The sequence below is a fragment of the Perognathus longimembris genome, chromosome 28 (assembly GCF_023159225.1).
Source record: "Perognathus longimembris pacificus isolate PPM17 chromosome 28, ASM2315922v1, whole genome shotgun sequence".
In the NCBI taxonomy this organism is placed as follows: Eukaryota; Metazoa; Chordata; class Mammalia; order Rodentia; family Heteromyidae; genus Perognathus; species Perognathus longimembris.
This window is the reverse complement of record NC_063188.1, coordinates 37,759,520-37,776,158: the sequence shown is the minus strand read 5'-3', so window position 1 is coordinate 37,776,158 and position 16,639 is coordinate 37,759,520. Positions and strand designations below refer to the sequence as shown.

The window sequence follows — 16,639 nt, the reverse complement described above, 5'->3', positions numbered from 1 at the left end:
TTGAATTACACATTTTAAAACACTTTAAACAGAAATTTCTTTTTTTCTTTATCAGCTTCTTCCTTCTCCCAGATCTCCCAATTGAAGGAACTCAACAATATCTTTTTGGCTCAAGGCAAGGTCATTTTGGCTCCTCTTTTTATCTCCCTGATTACAGGAGTGAAGAAACAAATCAGGAAATTGAGAGAGATAATTCCTGAAACTAACACCTTACTGTGGGAAATGAGCAGGCCCAAGGCCATGATCTGGCCCAGAATGATGCTTCTCAACGCATGCACAAGAAAGCCTCAATTCCTGGGTTTATTCTTTGTAAAATAATTTTTATTTTATTAATGTAGTTGTACAGAGGAGTTGTCACTTAACAGAGCAGTTTATGAATACAGTTGTTCTTGATCAATGTCACCCCTTTTAACATTCTCACCCAACCCTACCCCTCCTCTCGCTTTTCTTAATTTTTAGGTTATGTATTGAATTTTTGCCATTTAACAATGCAATTTATGTATACAATGCATGTTGATTTGTCATCCCTTCAACATTTTCATCCCCCTTCCACTCACCCCTTCCCTATTTTTCTCACTTTGGTGGCATATATAGGGCATTCTGGCCTGCATTCTACTCATCCCCCCCCCTCATTTATTCTTCTACCCCTCTCCTATTGACCTCCCCACCACCTTGCACTAATGCCACCAATACAAGCATTTTTGTTGCAGCATTATTTAGCATACCCAAGGTATGGAATCAGCCCAGATGCACCTTAATGGGCAAATGGATCAAGAAAATATGGCATGTATACACAATGAAATTCCATTCATCCATCATTTGTCCATCATTTGGAACTAGAATGTGCCTATAAATCTAGAAGTAAGCACACTGAGTGGCACCCAAGTGGTTATAAATGAAGTAACTGAAGTAGAATAGAATCTATAGAGAACATAACTAGAACAATTGTGTAGAAAGACTAAATCAAAGCCTAACAAAATGAGTACTGGGTTTGTTCTTAATTATCTATTTCTCCTCTTGAGAGAAGCTTTTCAAGTAGAAACTACATTCTTCATTCTACCTGGAAAATTAACAACCCTCTACTTCTTTTTCCTCCAGACTCCTTGTTCTCCTTATTTGTATATTCAGCATGGACTCCAGGGGCCAATTTTTCAGCCCAATGATCCCTGTCGTCAGAGTCTTGAGATAGAGTTGAGCAAAGTTAACCTCATTCTCCCTATCTTGATAACAGTTTACACCTTTTAAGGTGAGAAAATAATTTCAAGACATTACTTCCATAAGGATTTCTGTTCCAGGATCTGTGTTATGTGTCTCTTTGTAGTAATATTCCTGTTAAAATCACAAAAAGAGAAAACTGAAAATAGATAATACTTGCGATTTTTTAACAAATAAAAACCAAGAGTGTAAGGCTGTCTCTTAAAAGAACCTGAAACTGAATCTAAATTAAATCACACTTTTGCAGAATTAACATCATTTCATTGAAGCATATGTTAATGATGACACGATTCAGACAGTGGGAAAATGTAGGACACATGACTCCGCTTTACCAATAATTAAATTAAATTGAAAATTTAGAAGTGAGAATCTATCAGTTAAAAGAAATTTAGGAGACTAACAGCAAAACCAAATGCATTGTTCTTCCTGGGATGCTTACTCAAACAATTAAAAAGTTATGACACTTGGGATTATAAACATAGCTTGGACATAAAATAATATTAAGGAATTGTGAAGTGTTTGATGTTGTACAGTATTGTGGTTTTATATATACAAATAGACATCTCAATTTGTACATATACATATGCATACATATACACATTGATGTACATATTCACATATAGAGTCTCCTTATCTTACAGATCGGCACTTTATTTTGAAATATGTATGCCTAAAGAGATATTATGTCTAGAATCAACTTCAAAAATAATCCCTGAGTGCTGGAAGTGAGTTGAAGATGAAATAAAATGGGCCGTGACTTAAATGCTAGATAATGAGGAAATTTATATTGTTCTTTCCTATTTTTACATGTTTGAAAATTTCTACAGTAGAAAATGAAAACAAAGTTAATGAAAAGCATAAAATATCATTTTCAATGAAAAAGGAACAAAACGCAAAGGGATTCAATTTTAGAAGGAAAAAATTCTATAGTCCTTGCTTTTTTCCTGACACACCTTTGCATTTTTGATATGGAGAAAATAGTGGGCAATGGTAGCAGGGAGCATAATTTGGGAATGGAATAGATGGAAAAATGCTGTATTTAAAATGTTCACATCATGTTCCTCATATTCTTGCATTCATTTTATCTTCTGAGATTATGTCCTAATTGTGGTGGTAGGGGTGCAGGGGCACTGGACATGTGTATCCTAGGAGCCGAGAAGGGATAAGCAATTCCTCACAGAAGATGGGATGATCAACAGCTTTTTGAGCAGATACTGCCCCACCCTGGCTGGCAAAGGCCAGGAATACACAAAGAAGGTAGAGGGACAGGACCCAGCTCTCAGACAGACAGTAACCAGGACTTGGTGCAAGGGGCCAGGCTGTCCCGCCCCCGACTCCCTTAGGGACGGTAGGAGGAGGGTGGGCGCGGAGGCGGAGTCTCTGGCGTGGAGGGGGCGGCGAAAATTCAGGCCTCACGTGACCGATCAGTGTAGATAAAACGTGCCGGGCTCCAGCGCCAGCCGCCACCGGCGCTCCCACAGCCGCTTGCTCTCTAGCTCCCTCCCAGGCCGCCTGGAGGCGTAGGAGAGAAGGTGAGGGATTCGGCGGGGACCCCGAGGGTTGGGTTGGAATGCGAGAACGGACCCCTCCTGCGGACCCCCATGTCAGGTCCTGCTGCTTCTGGCGGAGGCACCGCGGGTAAGGCTGCAGCCCCCCCCCCTCCCCACCGTGTCCTGGCATGGCCGTTGGCGGGAGCAGATGGCGGGGGGGCCCCCGAGTGTATGGAGCGTTGGTCCTGAGGCTGCGACCCTGAGGAGAAACCTGCCTGCGCCATGAACGCCAGCTTTTCCCACGGCCGCGCCCCGCCCCCCTGTCTTCTTGGTGCAGAAAATGGTGGTCAGCGCGGGGGCGGGGGGCCTCTCCGGGCGGGGGGCGGTGCCGGGCGGGGGGCGGTGCCTGGCCAGGGGCAGAGGGGCGGTGCCAGGCGAGGGGCGGGAGACCAAGGGATAGGGGTGGGGGACTGTGCCGGGGTTCTGTGCTGCCGCGGCTCAGACTCTCTCATCACCGGTCCATCTGCAGGTCAGCGAGTGGTAGCGACCCACCTCGAAGCGAGATTCCGGAGGAGGAGGCAAGGAGAGGCCCAGGTGCGTGAGGGGTACTGCTGAAGGGGTGGCAGGGCAATACGTTGGGTTTGGGAGGAGAGAGGGGAGCCTCCTATGGGATGTACCAGGCTTCTGAATGTTGAGAGGTGCATAGTAGGGCCTCTGTCCGAGGTCCTGAACAACCCACTAAGAATTCGGTCCTTTCTCTTGTGTCTTAGGAGTAATGGCGTCCAAAGAGATACAAGTGGTAAAAAACCTCAACGTGGAAAGTGCTGAACAGGAAAACGATGGAAGGGAGCAAGCCTCCATGAAGAATGAGGAAGAATCCAGCAACCTGGGTGGAGGTGAAGCCCAGAAGCCTGAAGGAAATGTCAAGCGGGGACGAGTCAGGCGATTTGTTCCTAATTTTCGATGGGCCATGTCTAATAAGCATGTTGACCGAAATGAATTGGGAGGAAAAGACGTAGAAAGATGTGTAGGGCAGATGGTGGAAGTAAAGAAAAAGGCTAAGGAGAGGCAGGTGAGAAATTACATGCGCTTCCAAACTCCGGAACCTGACAATCATTATGACTTTTGCCTCATACCTTGAAACCTAAGGTTTTTCCCTCCTCCCCCAGTCGCAATGTCGCCACTACTTTTCAAGCTTGCATATTTTTAGGTTCAGGTTTCTGTAGTGCAATTCGCTTTCCAAGCTTGCATTTTATGTTACTTTTTCTGGAAAACTGCTAGTGTTTCTAATTACTAATTCCTAGTTCAATATTGTTTTCTCTTAATGTAAGAGTTTCTGTCAGCATGGCCCTTTCATTTGTTTTCGAAAAATGTTCTTTTCATAATTTGAAATTAATAAAGCATTTTCAAAAGCAATCTGTATTTCATCATCTTCCTCTGACCACAGCCCATATTTTTTGTTAACAGTACCTTTCCTCTTCCAGCTACTCAGACTCAAACTTGTATTAGTCTGAAAATTGTTTTCTTATTGACCCCAACCAATCAATAGGAAGAATCACACCTAATTCAACATCTAATAACATTTTTAATGTATATCCTACTTTTTCAAAGAGTGAGCCTACCATTTTTATGAGTACAACATGAGGGAGAGAAGTTTGTGAATTTAAGACCTCTGGCTTCTATCATTCACACCTACAAAGTGGGGTTCCAAGCTCTACATTTTAATAAGCTCCCTAGATAATTCTGACGTTCTCTAAAGTGCTATTGGGAGGTGTATATACACACCTGTGTAGGTATGTATATGTCATATATTAAGTATAACAGAAACAGGATGGATAGCTAAATTTGATGGGAAACTTTTATTTAGTTATTTATTTTGCCAGTCCTGGGGCTTGAACTCTGGCTTCTTTTTGCTCAAAGCTAGCACTCTGCCACTTGAGCCACAGTGCCACTTCTGGCCTTTTCTATATATGTGGTGCTGAGAAATCAAACCCAGGGCTTCATGTATACAGGGCAAGCACTTGCCACTAGGACCTGTTCCCAGCCACATGGGGAAACTTTTAAAAGGTTGAAGACCTTAAAACCTAGCTGTGAATCTGTGACCCATATCTGTAATCTTTTAACTACATGGGAGACTGGGAATGGGATATATCACAGTTTCAGGCCAGCCTGGGAGGAAAAAGTCTCTGAGACTCCATCTCAACAGAGGGAAGCTGGACATAATGGTGTCTCAGCAACTATGGGAAGCCTAAATAGGTGCATCATGGTTCAGGTGCATGCTCAGACAGGATGCAAGACCCTATCTCAAAAGTAGCCAGCAAAAAGTAGGGCTGGAGGTGTAGCTTAGCAGTAGAATCCCTGCTTAGCAAGCTGCAGATCCTAATCTCCAACCGTAATAACACACACACACACACACACACACACACACACACACACACACACACTCCCCAAGTCTGTCCAGGTGCCTATATCTCACACCTATAGTCCTAGCTACTCAGAAGGCTGAGGTCTGAGGATTGCAGTTTGAATCAAGCCTGGGCAGGAAAATCCTTGAGACTTTAATCTCCAATTAACAAACAAAAAGCCAGAAGTGGAGCTGTGGCTCAAGTGGTAGAATACTATCCTTGAGCAAAAAAAGCTCAGGGACAGCACTCTGACTCAGAGTTCAAGGCCCAAGACTCCCCCCCAATAAACCATCTGATTAGGGAGTGGTAGGGATAGTGGCAACCTGGAGGGTATTTACATGTAAAATATCAAATCACAAGTACAGATTACATAGAACTTGGAGACCTATAGTTCACTCCTACCAGCATGTTAATCAGCAAGAGGATCTCTTTTAAAATCCTTACCTCAACCTATAAATCCTGTTGTGTCTTCTACAGAAGTGTGCACTGGAGTTTAGAGATGCCAAGTACTGGGGTTATCCCAGGTATGACCAGGGACATGTTTTCCTCAGTATATTTATTTATTGTCAAAGCGATGTACAGAGGGGTTATAGTTTCATACATAAAGCAGTGAGTAAATTTCTTATCAATCTTGATACCTCCTCCCTCATTTTTCTCCCACTTTCCCCACAGCCCAGTTTCCTCTCCCCCCAAGTTGTACAGTTGGTTTTTAGCATATAGTTGCTGTTGCATTTGTTCACCTTTTACCTTTTGTCTCTCCCTTTTGATATTCCCTTTCCCTTCCCTAGTTCTAAAAACATATATACAATACCCAGGTTACCAAAATCAGACCAGGGATATTTTTATAGGACTTTGTCTTAAGGATGCTAAATATTAGTCTTCATCAGCTAAATATTTACTTGTATTTATCTTTTATCAGCAAAATTAGGCTTTTATTTCTCTGTACATCCAAAACAAAAAGTTCAATGTTTAGAATATCTGTGCATCAAAAGGTCTTTTTTTTTGCCAGTCCTGGGGCTTGAACTCAGGGCCTGAGCACTGTCCCTGGTTTCTTTTTATTCAAGGCTAGCACTCTGCCACTTGAGCCACAGCGACACTTATGGCCTTTGCTATAAATGTGGTGCTGAGAAATCAAACCCAGGGCTTCATGTAAAAGAGGCAAGCACTCTTGCCACTAGGCCATATTCCCAGCCCCCATCAAAAGGTCTTAGTATCTCTCCAGTCCAGTGTTATTCAATGTAAGGAGCCCTCCATTACAGGTCTTGAAATAAGTTTTGTGGGTCACATCAGACAAAAAAGGCCAGAGCTTGGACTGTAGCTCTGTGTTAGAATATTTCGCCAGCATTATAAGGTCCTGGATTCCATCTCCAGCCCCAACCCCAACAGTAATGTCAATAGCTAGAATTATTTTGACAAACTTAGTTGTACATGTAGGAAATACCACTTTAAATTGTATTTCTGGGCAGGGAATGTGGCTCTGTAGTACACTGTGTGTTTGTGAGAGACAGACAGAGAGAGAGAGTGAGAGAGAGAGAGAGCGAGAGAGAGAGAGAGCACAGAAAAGTTTTATCAGCCCCTACTTGACTTTATAAATAAGGAGAAATGGAGTGGGTAGGACAGTGATTTTCCCGAGGTCATACAATTAGTGAAACATCACTACAGCCCTGGGTTTTCCAGTTCTCCATTCAGGAGGCTTGTCTTCTCACTCCAGTGACATCACAATGACAATACTTCCACACTGGACTTAGAAGCTTTGTTTGGGGAGCCAAATTAATCGACTGATTTCAGAATCAGTATAATGTTGAATGGGACAATTTATTGGATGGAACAGATTTCTTGGTCTGGCACACCATCTTCATCATGCATTAAACATCTTTTAAAAGAGGAAGCATTTCTTCTCAAATATCTCTGTATAGTAAGAGAATGTGGGGCTGGGAATATGGCCTAGTGGCAAGAGTGCTTGCCTCCTACACATGAAGCTCTCCGTTCGATTCCCCAGCACCACATATATGGAAAACGGCCAGAAGGGGCACTGTGGCTCAGGTGTCAGAGTGCTAGCCTTGAGCGGGAAGAAGCAAGGGATGGTGCTCAGGCCCTGAGTCCAAGGCCCAGGACTGGCCCAAAAAAAAGAGAGAGAATGTGGCCAATGGATCCCCACCAGTGCGACACTGCATGGATATCACATAATAAAATTTTGTCAGCCAGCTGTGGTGGCTTAAGTATGAAATGCTAACTACTTGAAAGACAGAAGTCGAGGAATTATGGTTAGAGGACATTGCGGGCATAGAAGTTTCTCGTCTAAATGCTAGGTGCAATAGCATGCACCTGTCATCCCAGCAACAGAAGGAAAGCACAGACAGGATATACTCAGTCCAAACAGGCCAAGGCATAAAGCAAGACCTACCTTGAAAATTACCAGTACAAAAAGGGGCTGGTATAGTGGTTCAAGTGGTAAAGAGCCTGTTACCAAGCATGAGGTCCTGAGTTCAAACTCCAGTACTGCTGAAACCAGGCTTGTCTTCTATAAGTTATGAATATAAATTAGAATCCCTGATCTGACATTACTAGGTGTAAGACCTTGTATATTTTTTGAGTCCATTTCCTTCTATCAGTTGCGACCAATGACATATAATTGTGGCTACAGATCATTTTGGAAAACTATTCAACCATTCTTGTTTATGATGTTATAAGAAGGACTTTCTTCTAAGAGCCCTGTGTATAACATTTAAAGTGGCTGGGGTCTTGTAATTAAGAGAAACTTCGACTAGCAGCTCACATCAGGCTTTTGTTTTGCCATAGAGATTTTTGATGACCCAAATCAAGTAGGAAATAAGTGATCCAGCTAGCCATTTCTTTCCTGCATATATATGGAAGTAGGCTAACCACTCTAAGACTCTAACTAACATCTCAAAGGTCTTAGTAAAGTAAACTGACATTCTAATTCTTTTTCAGATAACAGTTCAAAGTCGGTAAGAGAGGGAAGGATCCGTTCCATGTGATCACTTAAGGATCAAAGTGACAAGATCCTTCATCTCCAAAATCTAACTTTGAAGAATGTTTTGGGTGTTTGTATCCAACTGGAAGACAGAGAAATAGAAAAAGCTCATGGAAGATTATATTGGAGTTTCATATGTGTGAGACCTGAAGTTGGTAATTATAACTTCTGTTTAGAGTTGACTGGCCAAAAATCTGTCACCAAACAGCAAAGGCATCTGGGAAAAGCTGTCCATGGATATGAATCTAAGAAGAAAAAATGGAACTGAATTGGGTAATATACATACTGTCTGACATAATATTACATCAGTTAGCTACTGACAAAAATTCTTCAAATTTAAACTACCCTGTCTACTCAGATTAAAGTAAATGACCCTTCCTTTATAAAATTTATTATTAAAAGGCCTTGAGGTCTCTCATCACTACTGAAATCTAGGGCCCATGTCAAGTTTATGGTTTAATCTGAGCATTCTCAGCCTAAGAAGAATAACCATTTATAAGATTTTAAAATAAATTTTCCTGATTCCTCAATTCTTGTTAAAAGTAGCATGTCACTCCAGACACAGTTGGGAAGTAGATGAATACATACTATATGACACTTCGACATTCCATTTTCCATATCTCTTTAGACTATAACCTGTACATTATATTAAGCAGTATTTTATATTGAAATGTTTTACTGTTTGTATGAAGAGGCTGTATTTACTCAACCTTTTCAACAAACCACTAGGGTCCAGCTGCATGAGATAGTATATTGAATTTATAATCCCTATTGCATACACAGATATACATAAATTCAGCTGGGATTTTTATTTTAACACGTTATTACTAAACACCAGTTTTATGCTTGGAGCTGTCTTCAGAATCAGAAATTACAGTGCTGAAGAAAATAAAACAAAACAAAATCTCATGTTTATGGAACTTACATGCTTACTGAAGAAATAGCAAGAAATAATAATAAAAAGAATAATAATAACAGAGGAATAACTGAGGGAGATGGGAGAGTAAATCAGTTAGATATGTAGGGGAAGGGACAGGAAAAGTGACAAGCAAATGTGATAGCACAGGAGTTGAGAGCTACAAGTACAGCTGGCATTCTGTCCCTTCCTACTTTAATCTTCCCAGAAACTTTTGTCAAGCATATTCTTGAAAATTTTGCCAGTTGTAGCAAACAGTGAATGTCCAGGATTTGAGTGAAATAATAATGTAAAAACCTTAAATTTTTTCCTACTGTTTATGCAAACCTGCTCTTTAGAACTAGTTCCTTTCTTGGTCCCTCAGTGAAATCTAGGGTGTGATCAATGGCTTTTTTGCTTACTCTTGTAAAGTGGATATCTTCCAGTCAATTCATGAAACATTTTCTATTTAATGAATGACTAAAAAGGGATTCAAATCTTATATCATCTGGTATTGCCACTTTCTAGCCTAGGAAAATATTTAAAGTTGACTTTCTCTGATGTGATCTGTTTAACGATTCTATAGTGAGTCTCTCAGTGCAGAGGAGCACTTTATGCTCTTCTGAAATGCTTGAATACATATCCTAAATTAGTCACTTTTGACTTGCTTAGCCTTTGAGCTTCCATTAGTATATTTCCAGACTGTTTCTGGTAAGATTTCTTTAATCTTCCAGAGGAACATCATGATCTAGATCTGTGGCATTCCCAAACTAGTTCTGTCTCCTTTATGACTGTTGTTTGTGTCTGTGGGAGCCATTAGCACCCCTTTTCCCCACTACAATTCCTAATTCAGAGTCCAGGCTCTTCTTTAAACTCTCTTCATTCTAATGTCAAATAACTGGCCAATCTTTTGATTTCATAGGGAGGATTCAGATTTCTCCTATGATACCAAGTTTTAGGGCTATTGAAGATTTTTTTGCCCTAGGCTTGAGGTGACAAGCATTCCTACTCCTTCTTCCTGTGGAAGTTATATTTCTCTTTGGTTTTAATGCAAAACTAAATAAATATAGTTTGTATTTTTTAGTTTAATAATATGGTCACATAGTTAAGCCAAGTAATTATGTATCTGCTTGTTTACCTCATTTTCACTCCAGCTGCCCCCTTCCTTTCCCTTCTTCAATTTATAGAATACCAACATCTCTCATTAGAAATCCTCTCCTGATTTCCAACAATCTTCTTGGCCGCTTAAAAGTCTTCTGTAGGCTGGAAGTGACTGGTTATCTAAGAGTAACAAAGTCAGTATCCAGTAATCACTGAACAGAACGGGTATCTGCTATCACTTTACTATCATTTACTTTCATAACAAAGGTCACTTTTACCAACCATCTTGAGTTCTGAACCAAAAAATGAGGCTGAAATAAATAAGGTTTTATTTCCCATTATAACAAACAATATAAAAGTTAAAATGTCTGCCTTGTGTAAGTTATTTGATTTTATTATTTCACTCTGCTAAATCCAACTTTCATAACAAAGTTGCATGAACAAAATTGAGAAGTATGTCTTCAGGGCAATGGAGAGGGAAGAAGGGCAGCCAGTCTACCTTGCAAGTTACCTTAGGCACATTGTTATGGATCTTCAAAGCAGGAATGTACCCACATGTGGGCGAGAAAGTAAGTTGGATGATAAGGAAGACCAATTACAGGTTGAAAGTCCATACTTTGGACTCTGAGTCAGAATTCCACTTTGCCCATTCCTCATCTTGGAGTCCTCTTCCTAATTGTGAATTATAGTCACTGTTCCTTAATCCGCCTTATCAGCCTGCATTGGTTGAGGCCTAATACTCCAGACTCATTCTTCCCCTACACCACTACCACCATACACATGCCTTCTTCATATATTAACCTGCTCAGACTACAGAATCCTGATCCCATTTGTCACACACTACCTCCATACAGACATCCTCTTCAACCATATAGAACTCCACCTCACTTGGCTATTCTCTGTACCTCGGGGGCCCTTCTCACAATTCTTATTCTCCGACTCCTTATAAGAAGCCACTCGTCAGCATGGATGCTTTTCTTACCTTGTTCAGACAGGTACAGTTCTTTCCCCTCCTCTGATAAAGACGGCTACTTTGCCCTTCCCCATCGGATGATGTTAGAACAGAATTGGTCAGCAAGAGAAAGGATAAAGACAAGGCAAACAAATAGATAATTCTGTTGATGACTGAACTGTATAACTATATTATCAAACCTAAACATATAAACAGTGTTAGCTTTAAATTAAATTTAAAGGTAAAAATACCTTATGCATTATGAAACTGGTAAAAAAAAAAAGTAGCTGTTGATCACACACAGAACCCCCACCTTCATACCTACTTAAGGATACCCTCTGCTAAAAGCAAAGCAAAACAAAGCACATCCCTTAAAAATTATGCCAAGGTTGCTTCTACTTCTACCTCTAGAAATAAAGAAGGTATATATGTGAGCCAATCAACAAATAACTCCTTCCAATCATTTGCAATTTTGGGAGACCCACTAATTAAGCCCTAAAACTGAGATGAAAGTGGCTACCTGCCTGCTACCCTAGTACCTAACTTTTTTGTGAGATACACACACACACACACACACACACATGCACATGTGCACACACACATTCACATATTGATAAGGGGAAAGGAGCATTTTGGCCTTTTTTTTAAAAGGGGGGAGGGGTTGAGGGCTGTTTGTATCAATGACAGGAATGGGATGGATTGTTTCTAATTGGCTTAGTCTCATATATTGTGTGTTAGAGCTGGAGAAAACAGTATGAAGATCTAGGAGAAAGGAATCCAAGTTGAGGAATGAGGAAAGTGGAACTCTGACTCAGATTACCCATACTTTCAACCCATATTAGGCCTTCATTATCAACCAAATTAGCTTCTCGCCCACATGTGGTTACATTCCTTCTTTGAAGATCCATAACAATGTGCCTGAAGGGAACTTGAAAGGTAGACTGGTTGTCTCTCTTCACTCTCCATTGCCCGGAAGACACACTTCTAATTTTTGTCCAAATTTATAACTAAAGTTTTGGCATGCCAGTTGGATTGAGCAGAATGAAATAATAAAATCCAAAAAGGAAACAAGGAGCACAGCAAATGGATGATTGCTTATGTATAAAGAAGGACTTTGATCAAGCAAGGTGCTAAATTAAAGGTAATGAGTTCCAAGTCTCTCACTGTTAGAGAAGAAGTTACAAATATGGAAAGGAAAATGTTAGAATAAACTCTGTAGTGTTATAAGTGTCAAGTTCTCAGTGTGAATTCATGGCTTTCAATAGTAGAGATATAGCCATACAAATGTAGAAGTGTGAACATATGCATACCTCAGTACCTGTGTGTCTGTGTCCAGTTTCAGTATCCTGTATCCAAAATGTTTGATACCAGAAGTGTTTTGGATTTGGGATTTCTTTGAATTTCAGAATATCTGAATACTTATAATTTGTGGGATGGAATATGAAATTCATTTCATTTCATAGATACTTTTGTTTTTACTTTTTTGTTTTTACTGAGAGGGCCTGGAAGCTCCAACACTCTGCAACAGTAGTGTCTATAATTTGTATCCTAAATTCCTTTATTCAATAGAAGGACCAGGGAATCTTTGGGAAATAGCTGGTTGCATGGATAGGACAAGAAAAGAAAATAATAGGCCTGGAATATCTTGCTGTTCCAGAAAGCAAAATTCTGAAAAGTCCTGGAGACATATCAGAAGGACATGGAAACAAGCTTGACGAGATTCCTACAAAATAATAAGGGACAATATGAGCTTCAAACCCATTGAGTTGGAAAGGAAAAATATGTCAGTGTCTGCATAAATAAATTCAAAACTCACAATAAACATTGGAATAACTTCAAAACACATTCCCATATAATAATTACAAGGGAAAGAATTGTAATATGGCCCAGAATTCACCACATTAAACATATGGTCATAAAGGATGTAAGCAATGGGACAAATTTACTATTTCATGCCATTTGATAAACTATAGAGAGGGTACTAGAACATCGTTTCTGTGATATTCCTGTCAAAGATTATAATGAGTCCATATCAGGCAAATTATTGTTAAAGGGTATTATGGGAAACAACTGAACTATATGGTGATAAAAGTCAAAGAAAGACAGGATAGTGTCAGGTATAGTGGTACACACTAGGGATCTCAGCTATATGGGACAACAGAGACAGAAAGATTTCAGTTTGAAGCTAGCTCAGACCAAAAAATGTGAAATGGCTTGATAAATGCCTGTAATCTAGCTAAGCTGGTGGTCCAAAGCCTGTCTAGGCAAAAATGTGAAACTCTAGATTCTATCTGAAAAATAATTACAGCAAAAGTACTGAGGGCATGGCTCAAGACATAGAGTACTTGCCTAGTATAGTTGTGAGGTACTAAGTCCAAATTCTAGTACACACCTGCCCCCAATTAATAAAGAAGCTAGATCCTGGTGGTTCATATATATAATCCTAGCTACTCAGAAAGCTGAGATCTGAGAATGGAGGTTGGAAGCCAGCCCAGGCAGAGAAATCTGTTGGGGTTTTTAATCTCTAATTAACAAATAAACATGGAGCTGAAGCCATGGTTCAAGTGGTAGATCACTAGCTATGAGAAAAACAAAGCTGAGCAAGAGTTAATGACCCTGAGCTAAAATCTCAATACTGACATACCAATGAAAAAGAGAGATAGATATGATAGAGTCTGCACTGAAAGTTAAGATACATGACTGCTATGTTTAGATGGCACTAATGTGTCAGTGTTAATTTTCTGATCTTGATCATTGTACATATGTAGGAAAATATCTGTGTTAGTGGGCTTTATATACTACAGAAGTTTGAAATTGAATTTTTTCTACTTATTCATTTTCTGACCAATTATCACAAACTTAACAGTTGACAACAACTGTCCATTAGCTCCCAGTTTTGTAGCTCAATATTTTGGATGGGCTTTACAGGAGCTTTCTTTTAGATTGTCAACAAGACTAAGATCAAGGCATTGACTTTCCTGGGCTATTATGTAGAACACCAGATGAAGCATCATCTTTCAAACTCAGTAAGGTTGCTTTGTAGGACTGATGATGTCTTTATTTGCTGAGGAGGTGGCTCTGGAGTTCCCAGTTTCTCCCTAGTCCTTACATGTGCCGCCTTCCATCTTCAAGATCAATAGGGATGATTTAGCCAAGCCTGATCATGCTTTAAACTTCTGTCTTCTTTCTTCCATAAGTCAGACAGAACATTCCCCTTTTTAAAAGCTCATATAATTAGATTTAACCTTCCCAAATAATCTCTCTTTTGCCATGCAATTTAACACAATGGTAGGAGTAACTAAAGGAAGTAATCGCTGTTGGAGCTACATTAAAATTCTTCCTCCTATAGATTGTGTGGAGCATCAGGCTGGCAACTGCATCCCAAAAAAATCTTTGTACCATCTTTGTATTTTTTCTGTAAGTTTTTATTTTCTCTAAATAACAAGTAAGAATAAACATGAACTATTGTAGTTCTAGTTCCAGACAAGGTAGAGTACACATGTTCCAACATTTTCTGCTATGAAAAACCAGACAGAAGATGCACTGAAGCTATCAGAGGTCTCTAAATAGTAAATTAAACCACAGATGTACTTCTGATCTTCTGATCAGAATGTAAAGTGCTACTAAACTGGGAGATTTAAATAAGACCTAGAATTTCATAACATAATGTTTAAAATGTTAACTATAAAAGCCAATATTACTCTACATAAGAGAGTTGTAAAAATCTCTAAAAATATGAAGAAAAGCACTCAACAGTGCCGATGAGATGACACAAATACTAGAAATAGGACTAAATTTAAAGCAGCTACTTTGAAATGCTCAAAAGTACCATCACTCTGAAAAAAAATCTTAAAATTATCTCAAAAGTACCATCACTCTGAAAAAAAATCTTAAAATTATCAACAACTATAGAAAATATAAAAAAGACCTAGGGAAAATTAGATCTGAAATTTTTAACAACTGAAATTAAAATTTCACTTAGATGTAGTGAAACAGATATGATAAAAAAATTTAAAGAAACAATCAACTCAAAGTTAGATTGATTGATTCTGTTAGATTTAAAAACATCCTGGAGAAATAATCTAAATAGCTTGATACGCATTTGAATAATCGTGTTCACAGTTAAAAACTCCCCACACAAGCCTTTAGACCCTAATTATTTCACTGTAAAAGTTTACCAAACATTTGAAAAAGAAATAGTACCACTTGTTGTGCATATTTTTTTCAGGAAAATAGAAGATGTGACAGCAGAATAATGATCCTCAAAATCCATATCTAATTCTTGGATTCCATGAGTATGTTACATTGCATGGCAAAAGGGGCTTTGTGCTGATCTGATTAAAATTTTAAACCTTGATATGAGATTTTCCTGGATTATCCAGGTGGACCCAATCTAATCCATAAAATCCAGAATTTTTTCCAAATAGATTATATGGAAAAAGGATAAGAAACTCAAAATGAGGAAAGGACATGACCAGCCATTGCACATTTTGAAAATGGAGAAAGAAGATCATAAGCCAAGTAACACAGGTGGTCTCTGAAAACTAGAAATGGCCCTCATTGTTAAAAAGCAAGAACGTTATTTTTATTTGAGAGGAGAAAAGGGTTATTGTGTTTTTAAGGTCTTTTCCTTTAGCTTCAGATTCATCTTTAACAACACTCCTTTCACATTTCTGGCCATTATACATTGTAAATTAGAAACTTTAGAAAGAAGGAAAGGACTTGAAAACCAGTTTGAATTTACGTTCTCAGGAAGAAGTAATTTCTTATTCATATTGTAAGCAGGCCAGCACTTCAATATGAATGCTACCTGAAAATTCTAAGGAGGGTTGGGCATGCAGCTCACTGGAAGAACAGTTGCTGAGCATGTGTGAGGTCCTGGGCTTAATTCTCAGTGCTGAAAACAAAGTTTGCTAGTCCTGAGTCTAGCTAGCAGTCTATCACTTGAACCACAGCTCCTCTTTTGGCTTTTTGGTGGTTGATTGCAGGCAACAAGCCTCACAGACCTTCCTGCCCAGGCCGGCTTTGAACTGTGATCCTCAAATCTCAGCCTCCTCAGTAGCTAGGATTACAGCCATGAGCCAACAGGTAAAAAAAAAATGAGATGTGAAAGGAGAGAGATCTTAATAGGAAATGTGACATTGTTGTTATAGTCATTAAGTAATTTTTAACATAATAAAACATTATTTCATTGTTGCAAACCCTCAACAAAGTGCATTATGGCATATTTTGTCCCAGAAATATATGTGCAACACACACTCTCTCTCTCTCGCACACACACACACACACACACACACACACACACACACACATATCCGATAGAAACATGCTAAACAAACAGTTCAGGCTTTGGTCCTAGGTCTTTCAAGGGAAGAAAAGGGGTAACCTCTTCCCTTACCTATCATGAAAGATTATTCTTTTAACACTCTTGTAACAAATGGAAGATTAACAAGAGGAAAACGTAAAAATTGTATTGGATCTTAGTTTTACATGATGTGGGAGCCTTCAGATTGAGCCTTCAGCAAAGAGCCAAAATGAACTATGCATTTTATGCTTAGGTTCAATGGTGCAAGGAGAATTGTGTAA

The 16,639-nt window shown here is 39.4% G+C and overlaps 2 protein-coding genes across 3 annotated transcripts in view; both read left to right on the top strand.

Moving 5' to 3' along the window:
* The window catches only part of Bex5 (brain expressed X-linked 5), an 851,362-nt gene that overhangs the window by 738,610 nt on the left and 96,113 nt on the right, over positions 1-16,639 (top strand). The window lies entirely within an intron of this gene.
* Positions 2,732-4,047, top strand: Bex4 (brain expressed X-linked 4). The gene is made up of 3 exons (XM_048336982.1): positions 2,732-2,853; positions 3,235-3,299; positions 3,476-4,047. The coding sequence occupies exons 1-3, from the start codon at positions 2,786-2,788 to the stop codon at positions 3,844-3,846; spliced, it is 504 nt and encodes a 167-aa protein (XP_048192939.1). The 5' UTR covers positions 2,732-2,785; the 3' UTR covers positions 3,847-4,047.